This window comes from Ranitomeya imitator, chromosome 3 (genome assembly GCF_032444005.1).
Source record: "Ranitomeya imitator isolate aRanImi1 chromosome 3, aRanImi1.pri, whole genome shotgun sequence".
Classification (NCBI taxonomy): domain Eukaryota; kingdom Metazoa; phylum Chordata; class Amphibia; order Anura; family Dendrobatidae; genus Ranitomeya; species Ranitomeya imitator.
The window spans coordinates 96,609,179-96,629,876 of record NC_091284.1 but is presented as its reverse complement, the minus strand read 5'-3'; the positions used below and the strand labels follow the sequence as shown (position 1 = coordinate 96,629,876).

At 41.6% G+C, this 20,698-nt stretch overlaps 1 protein-coding gene across 1 annotated transcript in view; it reads left to right on the top strand.

Annotated features, from left to right (window-relative positions):
* Window positions 1-20,698, top strand: part of CRYBA1 (crystallin beta A1) — a 426,252-nt gene that overhangs the window by 403,224 nt on the left and 2,330 nt on the right. The window contains exons 2-3 of the mRNA XM_069761202.1: window positions 18,082-18,123; window positions 19,808-19,869. Of these exons, the coding sequence (XP_069617303.1) occupies window positions 18,093-18,123; window positions 19,808-19,869 (93 nt within the window). The 5' untranslated portion in view covers window positions 18,082-18,092. The remainder of the gene's footprint in view (window positions 1-18,081; window positions 18,124-19,807; window positions 19,870-20,698) is intronic.

Below are 20,698 nucleotides of genomic sequence, written 5' to 3'. Positions count from 1 at the left end.
CTCTCCTTTGTTTCAATTGACATCTCTGGTGTTGGAGCCATGATTCATGTCAGTCCACTTGGTGCAACAGCTCTCCAAGGTGTGATCACTCCTTTTTAGATGCAGACTAACGAGGAGATCTAATTTGATGCAGGTGTTAGTTTTGGTTATGAAAATTTACAGGGTGATTACATAATTTTTTCGTGATCTGCTATTTTTATACAAAATTAAACAACTGAATGAACATCCTCCAAGGCCGGTGATTCCATAATTTTGGCCAGGGGTTGAAGTAATTGAAAAAAAAAAATGATTACTTTCTTAAATATTGCAGCAACATTATTATATACATTGTGAGTAGTCAGTTAAAAACATACTTAGACCACAGGTCACCCAATTGTGATGTAAGGAACCAGTCCCGACACAGTATGCAGTGTATTACAGAGCAAACATGAGGTAGTTAATAGACTTGAGAGAGAATGTATTTACATATAAGGTACAAATAACCACGTATTCCTTCAATTAGGGCATAGCAACAGATAACAGGAATGCTCTAAATAGGCACTGATACCATATGCAGTTAAACTGCAATAGATAGAGCTGAATATAGTGAATGGTATCACCCCATATATCTTAAAGCTTAAATAAATGTATTACAGACCATATAAGTATGTCAGAATAGGTCAGAAGTTTAAAGATTACCTTGTGCAGGCGAGTACTACGGAGGACAGAGAATGAACTTCAATCCAATATTGCAGCCAGCATGCAGCCAGCGGGTAAGGAAAGGGTGAATCAAACACCCCAAACCCCCGCCTCCATGGCTGAAGATTGTTCCCTCCAAATTCAGGTGACAGTGTCCCTTTAAATAGTGTGAAGTAAATTAGATAAGTGGGTGCTGCTGTGTGACTGATCTTCATTGGTAGTGCAGCACACGCGTGCAAGCCTGCAGGCTAAGTCAGCCAATGATTGATTGTTTAGGAATTGCAATTATCTCCCCACAAAGTATTGTAAACAGAGATTGATGAAAAAACACATGTAAAAAATGCAAGTGCATCTTTAAGTGAGGAATCAAAGCTTTTCTGTATAAAAGCACATTAAGGGTAAGTTCACACAGGGCGTTTTTGCTGCGTTTTTTTTCTGCAGCAAAACCCGATCATCTTGGCAGGAAAGAAGCTGCGCCAAAAACGCAGGTTTAGGTGCATTTTTTGCCACGTTTTTGGTGCGTTTTTTTTTTCTCTTTGTGCATGCCAATAAAGCTGAGTACACACAGAGATAAAAATCTTCCTGTAGATAGATAGAATGATTGAATAGATAGAATAGATAGATTGATAGAATAGCTAGAATGAATAGATAGAATAGATAGATTGATAAAATAGCTAGAATGAATAGATAGAATGAATAGATTGATAGAATAGATCGATTGATAGAATATACTGTAAATTGATAGAATAGATAGATAGATTGAATAGAATAGATAGAATGGATAGAATAGAATAGATTGATAGAATAGAATAGATAGATTACCTGCGGTATCCTCTTCCCTGGCATTTTCCCACGGTGCAGAGGTTACCTCAGGTCAGGCAGTGAGGGAGCGCAGGCTCGATGACGTCACCGCTCGCTACTGAGCCTGCACCCGCTCCGTCTCATTCATTCCTGAGTCGCTTACAGCCGGGAGCTGTCGCATTAGCAGCGGTCCTGGCTGTAAGCTTTATCTCCCCCAGATACTGCGTGGGACACTCGTTATATCAGACTACGACGGATCAGGAAGTATGCTATTGCTTTTTTATTTTATTTTTATTACAGAATATAGATGGCTGTGCTTTGGAATGGCAGAATAATAAAAAGATTGTAAAACTGTGTGGTGTTTTATTTCAATAAAATACTTTTTTTCTGCATGTGTGTGTTTATTTAACCCTTTACCTACTATAGGATTAGTAATGGATAGGTGTCTTATTGACGCCTCTGCATTACTAAGCCGGCTTAATGTCACCTTACAATAGCAAGGTGACATTAACCCCTCATTACCCCGCTTGCCATCCCTACAGGGTAAATGGGAAGAGATGGGAAAAGCGCCAGAATTGGCACATCTAATAGCCTTTTCTGGGCAGCTGCGGGCTGCTATTTTTAGGCTGGGTTGGGACCTATATCAATGGCCCCTTGCCAGCCTGAGAATACCAGCTCCCAGCTGTGTGCTTTAGCAAGGCTGGTTGTCAATAATGGGGGGACCCCATGCGTTTTTTTTTCATTTATTTAAATAATTTTAAAAAAGCATGAGGACCCCTCTATTCTTAATAACCAGCCTTGCTGAAGTTTACAGCTGGGGGTTGCAGCCCCCAGCTGTGAGTTTTGTCTGGCTGGTTATCAAAATTAGGGGGGAGCCCACACCATTTTTTTTTTAAATTATTTTTAGCGCTGGAGTGGCAGATCAAAACTCCGATCCGCCGCTCCTGCTGTCACTGTAATTAGCGGTAGCAGGTGTCAGATGATGGGATCAGAAACCAGTGATCGGAGGTGAAGTTTACACAGCTCCGATCACAGTCTTCTGACTTCCCCGCCGATCATGCATATGACAGCGTGTCAAGCACTGTATTGTCGGAGCCCCATTCAAGTGAATGGGGATCGGGTTCGCTCTGCAGGATGACAGGCTACATGGACGCATTATGCAGCCTGCCATCTAGATGTAGCAGAGCCGAGTATGACTTCACATCCGGCTGTCCTTGAATTTTCTGCAGCAAATACACTGCAAGAAAAGTCAACCTTGCGTGTTTGCAGCGTTTTTTCACCATCCATTCAAGTCAATGGGTGGAAAACTCTGAAAAAAAGGCTGGAAAAACGCTGAAAGAAGTGGCATGCTATACGTCCAAAAAACGCAGCAAAGCACAAAATACTGATCACACAAAAACCCAATGAGTCTGCATGAGATTTCTGAAATCTCATAGGCTTTGCTGGTACTGTAAAAAGCACCTGAAAATTAGCATTAAAAAGCAGCAAAAATACGCAGTAAAAAAGCCCTGTGTGAACTTACCCTATAAACGCTACTCAAAAAATGCATCAAGTATAGTAAAAATGACATAAAAAAACACAGCAATCAGAAAAAGATTGTTATTGCGCAGTGGGATGTAGAAAGCGTGAAGATAAAAAGCAGTAGAAGAAAATGCAGCAAATACGCTACATGTAATCACAGACTTGACATTACATTTTCATAAAAAAATGTATGCATTTAATGGAGAAAACACATCCTTTATGCCATAAATAATCTGATCATTTTGGTTCCCTGATCAACCATTCTATTCGACTTTATCCGTGTGCTGGAGATTATTATTATTATTATTTATTGTTACAGCGCCATTTATTCCATGGCGCTTTACATGTGAGGAGGGGTATACATAATAAAAACAAGTACAATAATCTTAAACAATACAAGTCATAACTGGTACAGGAGGAGTGAGGACCCTGCCCGCGAAGGCTCACAATCTACAAGGGATGGGTGAGGATACAGTAGGCGAGGGTAGAGCTGGTCATGCAGCGGTTTGGTCGATCGGTGGTTACTGCAGGTTATAGGCTTGTCGGAAGAGGTGGGTCTTCAGGTTCTTTTTGAAGGTTTCGATGGTAGGTGAGAGTCTGATATATTGTGGTAGAGGGTTCCAGAGTAGGGGTGATACACGAGAGAAATCTTATATATGATTGTGGGAAGAGGAGATAAGAGGGGAGTAGAGAGGGAGATCTTGTGAGGATCGGAGGTTGCATGTAGGTAAGTACCGGGAGACGAGGTCACAGATGTATGGAGGAGACAGGTTGTGGATGGCTTTGTATGTCATGGTTAGGGTTTTGTACTGGAGTCTCTGGGCAATGGGGAGCCAGTGAAGGGATTGACCGGGAGAGGCCAGGGAATAGCGGGGGGGACAGGTGGATTAGTCGGGCAGCAGAGTTTAGAATAGATTGGAGGGGTGCGAGAGTGTTAGAGGGGAGGCCACAGAGCAGATCCCACTGAAATTGTGATAATGGGGGCAGCAGAGAGGGCCTGATGGCAAGTCACAACGGGTGCCATTGACTCACAGGCCCCATAGCGGCTGCATCAAGGATTTCCACCTTGGTCAGCAAAATTCTGTTTGCTGCAGCCTGTATTTTGTTGTGGAAGCTGAATATACAGACCACCATAAACAGCTAAGAGCACGTGTACTAATAATGTTGTAACCACAATCTCAGACATATGGCTAGGCAAGATTATAAACTGTCAAGTCTTATGATGAATTGCATAATCATTTTGGAAAAGGTGGAAGCATCTAACCGTCTGCTCCCTGAGAGGTCAGGAGCGCTGTACTGGGGTCATTTATGGTGTCAGCAACAAAAAAAACTGCCATTTCATCGTTTTGGAAGTCAAACCTATTTCTCTTTGATCTGTTGCACTTTCTTGCTGCAGTGACTTCCCACAATCACACACCATATATTGTCCGTTCTCTTTATGACTCAATAGCTCAGAACAATTCAAAATCAGCATTAGTCCCATTTATGCCAAGTTAGGAAAAGGACATTTCAGTGTGGTTCTCCTTCAAGCACCTTCGTGTAAGCTGTATTTATCTGAAAATGTATGGATTTCTTCTTGGTGTAGTCCTATGTCCTTAAAAAAGAAATACGAAAACATTAACAGCCTCAACTATGACTATAAGGCTATGTGAAAATGACGTATGTTAGACACTAGCATATCCACATAGTTTTTAAAGTAAAAGACGTTTCAGGAAAACGATCACAGTCTTTGACACCTTTTGCGGCGTCTTTGCTTTTTTTTATATTTATTTCATATACAAAAGAGAAGCAACATCCAAGCGGAAGCCACCTGAAGAATGGTCAGGGCACTTCCTTAAGCCATGGCTTGAGAAGCTTGAAATGATTAAAAGTGAAAAAAGACGACTGCAAGTCGTTTTGACATAGCTGAGTTTTTCAGGCAGGCTCCAAGCGCAATCCGCCTGAAAAAGATGTTGTGTGTGCATACCTTTATTAGGAGACCATCGGCTAATCCAGACATTGTGGTCCATACCTGGACTGTGAATGTCAAATGTGTAAAATCGACTTCTCAGCTTTCGGAGACCCAGTCAGACAGTCCAAATTTCTATCCCTCTTCAAGTTCTGCCAAATTCAGAAGTTTTCAAAGAACTGAGCTCACAAAAAAATGAGACATTACTAGTTTCAAGGATGTGACCAGCAGAGGTCTGTGCAGGGTTTTTGACTGGATTGGTAATGGATGGGACACACAGTGGTACCATGTTATGGATTCAGTTGCTGATCTATAGTGGTATGCTTTCCGTGCGGCCGCTGTGTTGCGTGCCCAAACATTGAGCGGATTGGGGTTTTTTTCAATTCAGATGGATCCCGCAAATTTACAATTAGGAAAAGGATTACGTGTACTAGTAGGAATGTTATCTATATTGCGACATGTCCGTGTAATAAAATGTATGTCGGGATGACTACACGCCAACTTAAGACACGTATTAGAGAGCATGTTTTGGGCATTAACGCAGCGGCTGCGGTGGAGGACATCTCCACATTGAAAACAATGCTCCGCCATTTTAAGAGATTCCACAACTGTGATGCCAGTCTTCTCAGTGCAAGGGGTATTGATCTATTAGAGGTGGGGATCCGTGGTGGGGGTACGTTACAACGTTTGGCCCGTATAGAGTCGAGGTGAATCTGGACTTTGAATACAGTCCATCCAGCGGGATTAAATGATAATATTAGCTATGCCCCTTTTTTGTGATTATTGGTTGGTGCTGATGCTATGGCGTCGCTTTGAGGTTGTTGTATTGTTTTTAACTTCTGTTTTTATTTTATTATCTTAGTCTTAACTTGACTCTGATGTTGGACACCGGTTTGAAGGTATTATATCATGATCTTCTCCTATCAAGCTTACCTAGTATGAGCCCACCTGGATCCTTAAGAGACCATGTTTCATCTAAGCACTTTATTACCCTGGACTGATACGGATTATATTCCTATTAATTAGCATTAATTTGGGGTCAGCAGGGGTGGTTATTTAAGTGTATGATATCAATGTGATGCATAATGTATATTTTGGGTAGTTATCAATCACGAACTATGTGTATTCATTTTGACTACAAGTGTATTTATATATTATTTGTCTGTGACTGAATCCCATGTGATACTGTGTTGCCTGTTAGTTGCTATACATCTTCCTTAGACATTCGGTTGTATGTATCCGGGTAATAACCTTGTTGCTGTGCGCGTCCTCTTGCTCCTCTGCGCCTGCGCGATTCCGGGATTGTGGTTGGATGGTTCCGATCACGTGGGGCCCCCATGGTCTCTCTCGTTCCTCTACTGCTGTGGGATCTCGCCGGCGTTGCGGTTGCTATGACAGCGCGTCACAGGTTCCGGTGCTTGGACGTAATACATTTCCGGGGTCAATCCTTTTTAAACCACTCATCATTATGTGTTTAATGTCCCCTGACGAAGGTTGTGTTTTCCGAAACGCACGTTGGGGCGGAGGTGCGTTCCCAGGAGTGACTATCTGCATTGTGGTGGGTAATTAGTGCGGCCGTTTATGTTATATTATGGTCTAATTTATGACACCATTCTTTACCACTAGTCTTGTCATTGTGACATTGTAGATTGATTTGCTGAATGCAGCTTTCTATGTGACTGTGGTTTACGGCACTTAGATATTTCCCTCAAACCCCGCTTGCAGTGAAAATTGTTCATCACTAAATTTTGTTTCTTACATCTTTCTGATACATCTTTGCGCAAAAATTAAGTATTAGTCATATTTATTAGGATCTTATGATTCTTTGGTGACTTGTATCTACTGAGCACATGCCTCCTGCTATTTGTTCAGCATCCTCATAGATGTCGCTTGTTGTATATCACCTTTCCTACACTTGTTGTCTCTGTTTTTATAAATGATTAATAAAGTGACTATATTTTGATACAGTATTCTTTGACCCAGTATCATCCTTTCCTGTGTTGTGATGATTTACAGCTGATAGACAGCTTGAATACATGTGCGGATTCCGTAGCAACCAGGCAACCCCCACATGTACTCAGGCAGTTTAGCAACCGTAAATCATGCAACTGCGTCAACAAAAACTAAATCTCTGAGCACTAACAAATACTCGTAGACCACTAGAGCGAGCTTGGAAAAACCTGAGCAACGAGTATACTCGCTCATCACTAGAATATTCTCATGAACACTACAATATGAGTCTTCCAGACCCCCTAAAGAAGTGATAAAAAATGGGAAAAGTGCATTGGGGCACAGCGGAGGGCAGAGTCTTGGCACAACACATTATGGGTAAGGTCAGCAATCTGATTGCAGCATGGTTGCTATATGGTGGCCTTGGAATGGTATTTATGTCTCATGTATTTGTTTCAATCTCTTCTACTTTTATCTGGATGTCATCCATATTTGTAATAAGTGTTTGTCTAATTGTGTTTTAATCATGACACCTTGCTGACACCTTAACATTTGTGATAGAACCTGATGGAGTTGCTTATTGTTAATTTTCCCAGATACATATGAGAGGCATATGATATAAAAAGTCTACACATCCCTGTTACAATGACAGGTTTTCGTCATGTTAAAAAAAAACATACCAAGGAGAATAATTTCAGATTTTTTTCCATCTTTAATGTCACCAAACCCTGTACAAATCCATTGAAAAATAAACTGAAATCTTTTCGGGTGGAAAAATAAAAATAAAGAAATAAAAGAATGTGGTTACATAAATTTGCACACTCTTAAACTAATACTTTGCTGAAGTACCCTTTGAATTTATGACAGTATTAAGGCTCTGTGCACATATTGAGCATTTGGAAGCAGAAGTTTCTGCACCATTTCTGCATTTCTTTGCTGGAAAATGCAACTGCAAAAACATATTTTGACGTGTTTTCAATGAGTTTTTGCATGCGATTTGGGACAGCAATGAATGCTATAGAAATGGATAATAGATATAGATATTGATAGACAGACATATAAACGTATAGACATATAATTGCACAACCCCAACATATTATAAAATTGCACCCTCTAGAACCTATTGGACAGCTTTTTATGATTAAATAAATGGAAAAAAATGGTTTTCACTTCACAGGTGTGCACTGTCAGGTTTAACCCCTTAGTGATGGAGCCATCTGACCATTGTCACTTAATGTGGTAATAACTCTGCAACGCTTCAACAAATCTCAGTGATTTTGAGATTGTTTTTTCGTGACACATTATAATTTATGGTAATAGTAAATTTAGGTTGATATGTTTTGTGTTTATTTACAATCAATATCAGAAATTTGAGAAAAGTGTAAAAAAATTAGCAATTTTCAAACTTCTAGTCATATCACAGCAAAACATTAATAAATAACATTTTCCACATTTCTGCTTTACATCAGTACCAGTTGTAAAGTGTTCTTTTATTTTGCAAGCAGTTTAGGAGGTTTAAAAATGTAGCAGTAATTCTTCATTTTTTCAAGGAAATTTACAAAATTAATTATTTTAGGGACCTATCCATTTTTTTAAATGTCTTTAGTGGTCCCATATATTGGGAACCCCCTCTCTCCCCAAAGTAATACTATTTTAAAAACAGCACCTCCTGACATATTGAAAACTGCAGTCAGGTAGTTTATTAACCCTTCAGGTGATTTTCAGGAATGAATTCAAAGTGGCATGACAGAAATGAAAATGTATTTTTACCACCTAAATGCCACTAACTACTGAACAGGTTACAACAGCCATCAGACTCTAAGGCCGCTATTTGGCCATGAATTGCCATGGCAAACATCAGGACCACACAATCATGATCTGAAGGAACCAACTGGGATAAAGAGGAAGCTCCCAGACTATGTTAACCATTTATATGATGTAGTCACTATTGATAGCAGCGTCTAAGGGGTTAAACAGCTGCTGGATTGTCATCTGTAAAGGTACCTTCACACTAAGCGACGCTGCAGCGATACCAACAACGATGTCGATCGCTGCAGCGTCGCTGTTTGGTCGCTGGAGAGCTGTCACACAGACAGCTCTCCAGCGACCAACGATGCCGGTAACCAGGGTAAACATTGGGTTGCTAAGCGCAGGGCCGCGCTTAGTAACCCGATGTTTACCATGGTTACCAGCGTAAAAGTAAAAAAAACAAACACTACATACTTACCTTCAGCTGTCTGTCCCCGGCGCTCTGCTTCCCGCACTGACTGTGAGCACAGCGGCCGGAAAGCAGAGCGGTGACGTCACCGCTCTGCTTTCCGGCTGGCCGACGCTGACACAGGATGCAGGAGGAGTGCAGAGAAGCAGAGCGCCGGGGACAGACAGCTGAAGGTAAGTATGTAGTGTTTGTTTTTTTTACTTTTACGATGGTAACCAGGGTAAATATCGGGTTACTAAGCGCGGCCCTGCGCTTAGTAACCCGATGTTTACCCTGGTTACCAGTGAAGACATCGCTGAATCGGCGTCACACAAGCCGATTCAGCGATGTCTGCAGGGAGTCCAGCGACGAAATAAAGTTCTGGACTTTCTGCAGCGACCAACGACATCACAGCAGGATCCTGATAGCTGCTGCGTGTCAAACACAACGATATCGCTATCCAGGACACTGCAACGTCACGGATCGCTAGCGATCGATATCGTTGTGAAGTTGTTTAGTGTGAAGGTACCTTAAGGGGAGGCTATTCTCTTATATGTCAGGTCTGTTAAAAGACGCATTGGTGGTAATTAAGGGGTTAATAAGTGGGATTTCTTGCCTTATAAATGGGGTTGGGACCATCAGTTGTGTTGTGCAGAAGTCTGGTGGATACACAGCTGATTTTCCTACTGAACAGACTGTTAGAATTTGTATTATGGCAAGAAAAAAGCAGCTAAGTAAAGAAAAACGAGTGGCCATCTTTAATTTAAGAAATGAAGGTCAGTCAGTCCGAAAAATTGGGAAAACTTTGAAAGTGTCCCCAAGTGCAGTGGCAAAAACCATCAAGCGTTACAAAGAAACTGGCTCACATGAGGACCGCCCTAGGAAAGGAAGACCAAGAGTCACCTCTGCTTCTGAGGATAAGTTTGTGCTTTGGTCTGATGAGTCCAAATTTGAGATCTTTGGTTCCAACCATCGTGTCTTTGTGCGACGCAGAAAAGGTGAGCGGATGGACTCTACATGCCTGGTTCCCACCGTGAAGCATGGAGGAGGAGGTGTGATGGTGTGGGGGTGCTTTGCTGGTAACACTCTCAGGGATTTATTCAAAATTGAAGGCATACTGAACCAGCATGGCTACCACAGCATCTTGCAGCGGCATGCTATTCCATCCGGTTTGCGTTTAGTTGGACCATCATTTATTTTTCAACAGGACAATGACCCCAAACACACCTCCAGGCTGTGTAAGGGCTATTTGACCAAGAAGGAGAGTGATGGGGTGCTACGCCAGATGACCTAGCCTGCACAGTCATCAGAACTGAACCCAATCAAAATGGTTTGGGGTGAGCTGGACCGCAGAGTGAAGGCAAAAGGGCCAACAAGCGCTAAGCATCTCTGGGAACTCCTTCAAGATTGTTGGAAGACCATTCCCAGTGACTACCTCTTGAAGCTCATCAAGAGAATGCCAAGAGTGTGCAAAATAGTCATCAAAGCAACAGGTGGCTACTTTGAAGAACCTAGAATATAAGACATAATTTCAGTAGTTTCACACATTTTTGTTAAGTATATAATTCCACATGTGTTAATTCATAGTTTTGATGCCTTCAGTGTGAATGTACAATTTTCATAGTCATGAAAATACAGAAAAATCTTTAAATGAGAAGGTCTGTCCAAACTTTTGGTCTGTATTGTATATACAGCTCTTGCAAAAATTAAGAGACCACTTTAAAATGTTCAGTTTGTCTGATTTTTCTCTTTATAGGTATATTTTTGAGTAAAATGTAAATTGTTATTTTATTCTATAAACTACTGACAACATGTCTCCGAATTTCCAAGCAATAAATTTTGTATTTTTTTTCTGACCTCTCAGCCCTCAAATAAAGAAAAGAGAACAAGTTCATAATCATTTAGAAACAAAAATACTAATGTTTTAACTCAAGAAGAATTCAGAAATCAATATTTTGTGGAATAACCATGATTTTTAATCACAGCTTTCATGCGTCTTGGCATGCTTTCCACCAGTCTTTCACACTGCTCCTGGTGCAAAAATGTAAGCAGTTCTTCTTTGTTTGATGGCTTCTGACTATCCATCAGGGTCAGACTGGCCCACAGGAGAACCGGAAGATCCTCCTGTGGGCCCAGGCACTGACCCCTGCAGGCACACAGGGTTGGCAGCTCCCTTGGGTCCCTGCTGCCTCAAGGGCCCCAGTGGCACACTAAGCAACCCGTGAGTCAGGGAAGGGGGAGCAGCAGGTCACAGAGGCAGGAGCTGCTGCTGAGGCTAAACCTGTGCCGCTGCTAAAGAGAAATGAATATTCACTGCTTTCCACGCCCATTTCTCTTTAGCAGCGGCACACCTGATCAGCCTTGGGAAACCTGCTAACACTGCCTGCTAAGTGCTACTGAAGAAGAATACTCACTGCCACCCAGGCTGGTGTTAGAGGAAGTTTTGGGCTGCCTCATGCTTTAGAAATGCTGCTCCTTTAAATGTAAATGACCGGCTTCAATCCTCTACAGAAGACAGGCCTCTCTCACACTGCCGGCATGAGAGGAGCGCCTGGGAGCCATCAGGATCACTAACATGCTGGGACTGGGAGCAGCAGACTAAAGAGAGGTGAGAAAACTGCTTAAGGGTATGTGCACACGTCCGGATTTTTAGCGGTTTTTTTGCGGAATTTCGCTATAAAAACGCTATAATTCCGCATCAAAAACGGTAAAAATATGCATCCTATCATTTAGAATGCATTCCAGATTTTTTGTTCAGATGGATGCGTTTTTTACCGCAAAAAAAAAAACGCATTCCGCAAAAAAAATGGACATGCTCATTCTTTTTGCGGATTTTTTGCGGATTTCTAAGCCAAAATGACTTTCAGGAAAAAAAAAAAAAAAACGCTAAAATTCCGCAAAAAAAACGCGCAAAAACCGCGATAAATCCGCGCAGAAAAAAACGCGATTTTCTGCCAGAATTCTCCGGATTTTGTCAGGAAAAAAACCTGACGTGTGCACATTAGTGTTGAGCATTCCGATACCGCAAGTATCGGGTATCGGCCGATACTTGCGGTATCGGAATTCCGATACCGAGATCCGATACTTTTGTGATATCGGGTATCGGTATCGGATCAATAGGGATGTGTAAAATAAAGAATTAAAATAAAAAATATTGATATGCTCACCTCTCCGGCGGCCCCTGGACATCACGCTGCTAACCGGGAGGCTTCTTTGTTTAAAATGCGCGCCTTTAGGACCTGCGAATGACGTCCCGGCTTCTGATTGGTCGCGTGCCGCCCATGTGACCGGCACGCGACCAATCAGAAGCCGTGACGTCATTTGCAGGTCCTCAATTCCTAGAATTAGGAGTTTAGTGAATGAGAATGACGTCGCGGCTTCTAATTGGTCGCGTGCCGGTCACATGGGCGGCACGCGACCAATCAGAAGCCGGGACGTCATTCGCAGGTCCTAAAGGCGCGCATTTTAAACAAAGAAGCCTCCCGGTTAGCAGCGTGATGTCCAGGGGCCGCCGGAGAGGTGAGCATATCAATATTTTTTATTTTAATTCTTTATTTTACACATCCCTATGGATCCCAGGGCCTGAAGGAGAGTTTCCTCTCCTTCAGACCCTGGGAACCATGAGAATACCTTCCGATACTTGATGTCCCATTGACTTGTATTGGTATCGGATATCGGTATCGGCGATATCCGATATTTTTCGGGTATCGGCCGATACTATCCGATACCGATACTTTCAAGTATCAGACGGTATCGCTCAACACTAGTGCACATACCCTAAGTGTTACTATATCCACTGCTTTCTTAGGGTAGTAATGGCCGCACAGGCAGGGAGACTGCTCCTCAGTGCTGATAGGCTGATGTAGTTCATGACGTCTGTTACTGCTGGAGAGCAGACTGGGGCCTGTGCAGCCATTACTAGCCTCACTAGCAGTTGGAAAAGTACAGACCTGCTGTAAGGAAACCTTGTTTGTTTCTGTCCCTCCTGTGTCTGGCAGCCCCTCACTACACTGCAGTGCCCTGAGGAGGAGAGCAGCTATATTCAGACAGTGAGGGAGCCATAAATCATTCACCCCTCTCTCAGATAAGCAGAACATGTGGCCAGGAAGCCTTGTCCAGTCGCTTCCAGAACAGCAAAATTGCCATAGATTCAATGGAAAGTTTTCTAAAGGGTGATTGTGTTCACTATCTAACTTCTATGTGAGAAATTGTATAATTTATTGGTGTTGGACAGTCCAGGGGTCCATTTATAATAATGTGATTATTAGCGTCCAACATCCAGCCCCCACACCACTGATCTGCTGTTATTTGGGTCAGCTATAGTGGTGAATGTAGCTGCAATAGTCGTTCCATTGAATGTGTAGCAGCCACTGCTGGGTACAGCAGACCAGCTCTTAGGGTATGTCCACACATTGCGGATTTTGCTGCGTATCCGCAGCGGCTTCCCATGAGTTTACAGTACAATGTTAACCTATGGGAAACGAAATCCGCAGTGCACATGCTGTGGAAAAAAACGCACGGAAACGCAGCGGGTTTTTTTCCGCAGCATGTCAATTCTTTGTGCGGAATCCGCAGCGGTTTTTCACCTGCTCCAATAGGAAACTGCAGATGAGAAACTGCAATAAAAACCGCAGCGGTTTTGCACTGCGGATTTATCAAAACCGCTGCGGAAAATTCCGCAATGGAATCCGCAGCATGTGCACATGGCCTCATAGCTGCAGCCGTTTTGCAGTACCCGGCAGCGTCTGCTACACAGCATCTCCCACACTTTGCAGCTCTATGGAAAGTGTTTGCATATTGCCGCCAACTGTTGGATGGAGAAGAAAAATCCTCATCGTCGCGTCGTCCGTCCTGGTCGGCCGCATTCTGGTGGCCAAAAGTTGGTCAGCGTGGGAATCTGACCACAAACAACGTAATATTGATGAATAGCTCATCACTGTGTTTTGAGCAGACAGCTCCTTTGGTTTTATCGGCATCAGTTGCAGGGGGGGGACGTGATGAACTGCAACATCAGTGATTAGACCTCATTCAGACATCCATGTTGCACGTATATGTTCTGTCTGTGGTTTTCTCAGATAGAACAGGTCCCTATTTTTTTTTTCTAAATCCATTATAGCCTATGGCAGGGGTGTCAAACTGCATTCCTCGAGGGCTGCAAACAGGTCATGTTTTCAGGATTTCCTTGTACTGCACAGGTGATAATTTAATCACCTACACACATAGGCCGGCGTCACACTTGCGAGTTTTACGGACGTAAGAGCGCAGAAACTACGTCCGTAAAACTCGCAAAAAATACGGCACAATTATTCTCTATGCCCCTGCTCCTATCTGCCGTATTTTACTGATCAGTATTATACGGCTTTCTACGGCCGTACAAAATCGCAGCATGCTGCGTTCGTACTGCGCAAGAAATACCCCAATGAAAGTCTATGGAAGCGTGAAAAATACGGATTACACACGGACAAGCAGTGTGACTTGCGAGAAATACGCAGCGCTGTTAGAGAGAAAAGCCGGTAATTCAGTGCGGTGTACAGTAAAATCACACTGACAGCTTACAGTAGAATAGGTAGAATAAATGTGTACACATAGAATAGGTATATATATATATATATATATATATATATATATATATATATATGTCAGTGAGACACATATATGTATATATATTATTATTTATTCCAGCGCTATACAGCTTGAAAGCCGGTAATTCAATTACCGGCTTTTTCTTTCTCCTTCCTAAAACCCGACATGATTTGAGACAGTATATATATATATTTTTTTTTCTTTTTGGGACACATGGATCATTTCTATAGCGGTATGTTGGTTTTGCAAGCCTGCGAGAAAACCACGCAGTACGGATGCCATACGGATTACATACAGAGGATGCCATGCGCAAAAAACGCTGACACACCCTGCCTACGGAGGAGCTACGGACCACTATTTTCGGGACTTTTCAGCGTATTACGGCCGTAATATACGGACCGTATTGTTTTACGCTGTGTGTGACGCCGGCCATAATGAGTTGGTGATTAAATTATCACCTGTGCAGTACAAGGAAATCCTGAAAACATGACCTGTTTGCAGCCCTCGAGGAATGCAGTTTGACACCCCTGGCCTATGGGGCTGTTCACTTGCCTCTGATTTTCACAAACACCATGTGTCTATGCAAAATTCAGACACATATCTATTTTTCTTAGATGACAAGTTCCAAATTTGAGGATTAAAAAAGGCTTTGGAGGGAAGCATTATTAATAAATTGGGGAGAACTCCCAATAAACGCTCACTATCAAGCCCTAAAATTATCTTTTACTAATGTTAAAAATTGCTTTAGGGTCTAAAAATTGAGGTCCCTAATCTGCCTAAATTTGTTGTCAGTAAAGTGCTCGATGCTGGATTTCTTATACTTAATGGGTAACACTGTGGAGTGCTAACACTTACGGTATGTGTCCACCTTCAGGATGGCCGGCGGTTTAGTCGGAGTGGCAAACCTGCTCTGTGCTAAGCTCCGCCCCCTTCTGGGACATGATTATGCCAGATGTGTTCATAGCACACATCCGGGATCATCGCACCCCATGCATAGGGCCCTGTGTTATACCTTGCGGTGGCGCAGCGTCGCCGCAAGGTATACGGACATGCTGCGATCTTAAAAGATGCGCCGCATGTCCAGAGTCGCAGGGCCGCCGCGTGTGTGTTACCATGCATAGTGGAGACGGGATTTCATTAAATCCCCTCCACTATGCTGTAACATCTGGACGCTGCGTGTTTGACGCTGCGTCTCTATGCAGCGTCAAACACGCAGCGTTTCCTGCACGTGGAAACATACCCTAATTTGGCAGAATTTGACATACAAATTTATCGCACTAGTTCCCTCAACATGTTTCATCGCATTTGTGACAACATCAGGGGACAAGCCACAATCCCATCCCCAACGTGGTGGCCATAATTCTGTAAGACTCCATTATATTCTATGATGTGGGCTGTATTATATTTTATGAGGAGCCACATTATATTCTATGGGGGAGGGCTGTGTTATACTACATGAGGTGAGCTGTATTATATTCTATGGGGGGCAGCATTATATTTTATGGGGGAGGGTTGTGTTATACTATATGAGGTGGGCTATATTATATTCTATGTGGGGCTGCATTATATTCTATAGGGGGTTACATTATATTCTATGGGGGAGGGCTGTGTTATACATAATTTATGAGGGGGCTGCATTATATTATATGGGGGCTACATTATACCCTATGAGGTAGGCTGCATTATACCCTATGAGGTGGGCTGCATTATACCCTATGAGGGGGCTGCATTACACTATATGTGGGCTGCATTATATTCTGTGGGGGGAATTATACTCTATGAGGGGGCTACATTATATTCTATGAGGTGGGCTGCATTATATTCTATGAAGGGGGCTACTCCAACCCCTGCTATATCATTAAAACGTGTACTACCTTATATTATACCCTGATATTAGCGTGTTTTACGGCACAATCAGTGGTCTTGTATTTATTTCTATGTAGCTACATAGTGGGCCCCAAGAATGATTTTCTCTGGTGGGCCCAAGGAGTTCCAGTCCGACGCTGCTATCCATCATCCTCTTGATTACATTCCAGAGCTTTTCAATGGGGTTCAGGTCTGGAGATTGGGCTGCCCATGACAGGATTCAGATGTGGTGGTCTCTTAATTTTTGCCAGAGCTATTATTATATTATATATATTATATTTATAATTGTATATATATATATATATATATATATATATATCTATACTAGATGGTGGCCCGATTCTTACGCATCGGGTATTCTAGAATATGCATGTAGTTTATTTATGAAAATTTCAGAATAATGCAATGAATACACAGGATTCGGCCGGCCGAGCGCGACCAATCAGCGAGGCGTGGTTCAAATCCTGCGCCAATTCATGGCCGGACTGCATCTGTCGCTGATTGTTCACAGCAGGACGAGCGCGACCAATTAGTGAAGCCAGGGCCAGCTCCAGGTTTTTGAGGGTCCCGGGCGAAAGAATCTGACAGTACGTAGCATATAACACAGCCCACGTAGTATATAGCACAGCCCACGCAGTATATAACACAGCCCATGTAGTATATAGCACAGCCACATAGTATATAGCACAGCCCATGCAGTATATAACACGTCCGACGTAGTATAGAGCACAGCCCACATAGTATAGAGCACAGCCCACGTAGTATAGAGCACAGCCCATGTAGTATAGAGCACAGCCCACGCAGTATATAACACAGGCCACGTAGTATATAACAGAGCCACGTAGTATATAGCACAGCCACGTAGTACATTGCACAGCCATGTACTATATAGCACAGCCCACATAGTATAGCAGCTACCAATCACGGTAGAAAGGGTTGTTGTTTTAACGCTGTACATTGTTTACAGCTGGCTACAACCAGCGCAGATAACAGCTGATGGGTTGCGGTGCCTGGCGTCGGACCCCCCGCTGGTCTAATATTGATTACCTAATCCTATTAATAGGTCATCAATATATTAGACCCATAAAACCCCTTGAATGTTTTGAATATTGTTCAAAAGAGGGGTGAGTGAGTGTGTGTGCGTGTGTGCACGTAGGTAAATGTGTGCATTACCCAAAACTCAAGGTTCACTGTTGAAGAATTTTGTCTAAAGGGACGGATTGTGAAATCTGTAATTACAAGCCTTTGATTCCTGAATAAACCTAAAAATGTAAAGCATTTCCACTCGGAAATGGCGTTTAGTTTACTATATATTCTCTCTGGAAGAATGGTTCAGTAGAGGAGTGAAGTCATTGCCAGTAAGCTCAATCATGCAGACAAAAATGTACATTGTGCAGGGCAGAGACTCAGACAAGGGGCTGGGATCAGAGGGGACAATAGTGCTGACAGTGTAATGCTGACACTGGGCGAAAAGTTGGCATTAAGACTTGTACTTTAGCTTTCTATATAAACCCTGAAGCTAGGTCATTTGGAGTAGGCAAGTGCCAGATGGAGATTCCCACAGTTCAGACTGAGCGAGGTGAGTCCATGACACTGATGGAGAACCAGTTCTAAACGTTCTTTTCATAGAGAAAAACATAGTGGAATATAAGTCAACATTTAGGTAATAGTTTGCATAACGACTACTTATAATGGTTACGTTTTGAGCATAGAATCACAAAATATAGATGATGATCGTTCTTCTCTTACAAGATGGTTACATGGACTTACAGTTATAGACAGCAGGGGAGACTTAAAGCCCCCCAAAGACAGTGCAGAACAATAGTAAATAGTAGCTTGAGCTAAGGATTGGGTTTGATGGCAGGATCTGTACACTAGAAAGTTAAAGCAAAAATAGGTTGAAAAAGAATCAGCTCACTCACTTCCTATGTGTGGTAGATGGAGATCTTGGACGTTCTCTTCTGCGTGGTGAAGAATAGCTTAATTGCCAGAAAAGACAAAAATGTCCGGCTTAATCCAAAATAAAATGTGTTTATTTCATTTTATCTAAAATCCATGTTCGAAATGCGTTGGTTTTTTAACATATCTACCATGGATTTTAACTAAGATGAAATAAACATCTTTTATTTTAGATGAAGCTGGAGAATTTTGTCTTTTCTTGCAATCACCGTTGAATGTTACATATGTTCTAAGGGATTGTACTGTGCGTGAGAAGGATAGTAGTCGAGGAATTGCTAGATTTTGCATATATAAGTTGACAGTAAATATAGGATGATATCAAACTCACATCTTGTTATGGAATAAATCCAGTGAATCATTCTAATGATGGAAAATATACCTCTGTGGTTCCATGATATAAATCTTGATTTCAGACGCAACCCAAAAAATATCCAAGAAACGTGCAAAATGGAAAGTTTTGAATGTATTGGTTCAGAAGGTTTGCAATGGTTTATTTTTAAATTATTATTATTTGCATTTTTTTCACATATTTTAATTTTGTTTCAATAACACATATTGGGCGGGTTGGTGCATGGAAGGCAAAAAATGTATTTAAAGTAAAAGTGTATGTTTTGGGAAGACCAATCCTGCCCATATGTCCTATTAGAAAATATTGGGCCCAATTCATAATTGCATTTGAGCCTTTTTTTTAGCTAGTATTTGGTGTTTTCATTGGTGCCAAATTCTTCATTTTTATAGTTTATTTTATATGTGTTTGCCTGTTTTGTTTTGTTTTTTTGTTCGCCATTGTGGGTGAGGTTTAGGATCTCCAGATGTTTTTAGCTCATTCATTATTTTAAACTTTTTGAAAATGTGTAAAATTTGTCACAAATTTGTCAGTCCATCCCTATAGTGATTACAGTTATAAGTTATTATGGTGACATTTTTGCACCATTTTAAGAAAAGTTACTTTTTGAGTTAAAAGAAGCAAAAAAAAGGGTAAAAAAATTTAGAAAAATTTGGCCAAAACAAAATGCAAGGAATATCACAAAACAAAAAAGAAAAGTTAAGAAAAACAAAAACATGATGAAATGACATAGATCGGGTCACTTTTCTCAATAAGCCAGAGTAGAAAATAGCCGAGTAGTTTGGGTTTGTTCGTTTATTAAGTAGTTCTCTATAATGTGCAGAATTTTAAGGTTACGTAGGTCATTTAAGGCTAGCCTAAAATTTAACTTTTAGACTGAATAGTAATAAAAGTTTTGTGATCACAAAACTATTTCATTATTTAGATTATGATATATTTTTCTTTTTTTTTCTCGAAGACATCACCTCTGAAAAAATGGCCCAAACTAACCCGCTTCCCGCTCCTCTGGGACCCTGGAAGGTATCCAATGATTGCTTACATAGGATAACAATAACATAGTTATACAGAAGTAAAATATAATGCTATGACTGAATGTAGATTGTACGCCTCAGTATCTGTCTTTTATCCTGAACTGGTTCCAGCGAGGAGATCATGTTATAGAAGAGCATTACCAAAAATGACGAAAAAGAGGAACTTAGTTTATTTATTGTATTTCTTGTCAGTGGCTCAAATAGTTTCTTATGTTTGGCACCAAGAACAAAAAAAAAACATAAGACTGGTGAAACAAAATACCCATTCATCATTCTTATCTGACTAAAGTGGGAAAGAATCACAAAGGAAAAACAAGTTATAGACTTCACTAATCACATATCTGCATTATTATTATTATAACACAAAGACGATCGTTACCAACAGGAATATTGGACCCCCGCAGTTTACACGCAGTACTAATTAAAATGAATCTGTCACCAGGTTTTTGCCACCTAATCTGAGATAAGCATAATGTAGAGACAGAGTCCATAATTCCAGTGATGTATCACTTAGCTGGCTGCTTGCTGTAGTTTGGATAAAGTCAAATGTTTTGTCAGCAGGAGATTATCACTAGAGGACTAGTAAACCTGCTGCTATGTAGTCCTCCATCTTCATGAGCTCTGCATAACCACACTCCCACCACTAATTGTCAGCTTTCTGCCTATGCATAGTGTAAAGCTGCCACTCAGTGCTGTGGGCAGGGTTATATATAGCTCAGCATTCAGAGAACTGGTAGATCTGCAGCAGATAAAACAGGGGTTTTATCAAACTGTGCAAGGAGAGCAGTAATTAATATGATGTTAAAATCAGGTCTCTG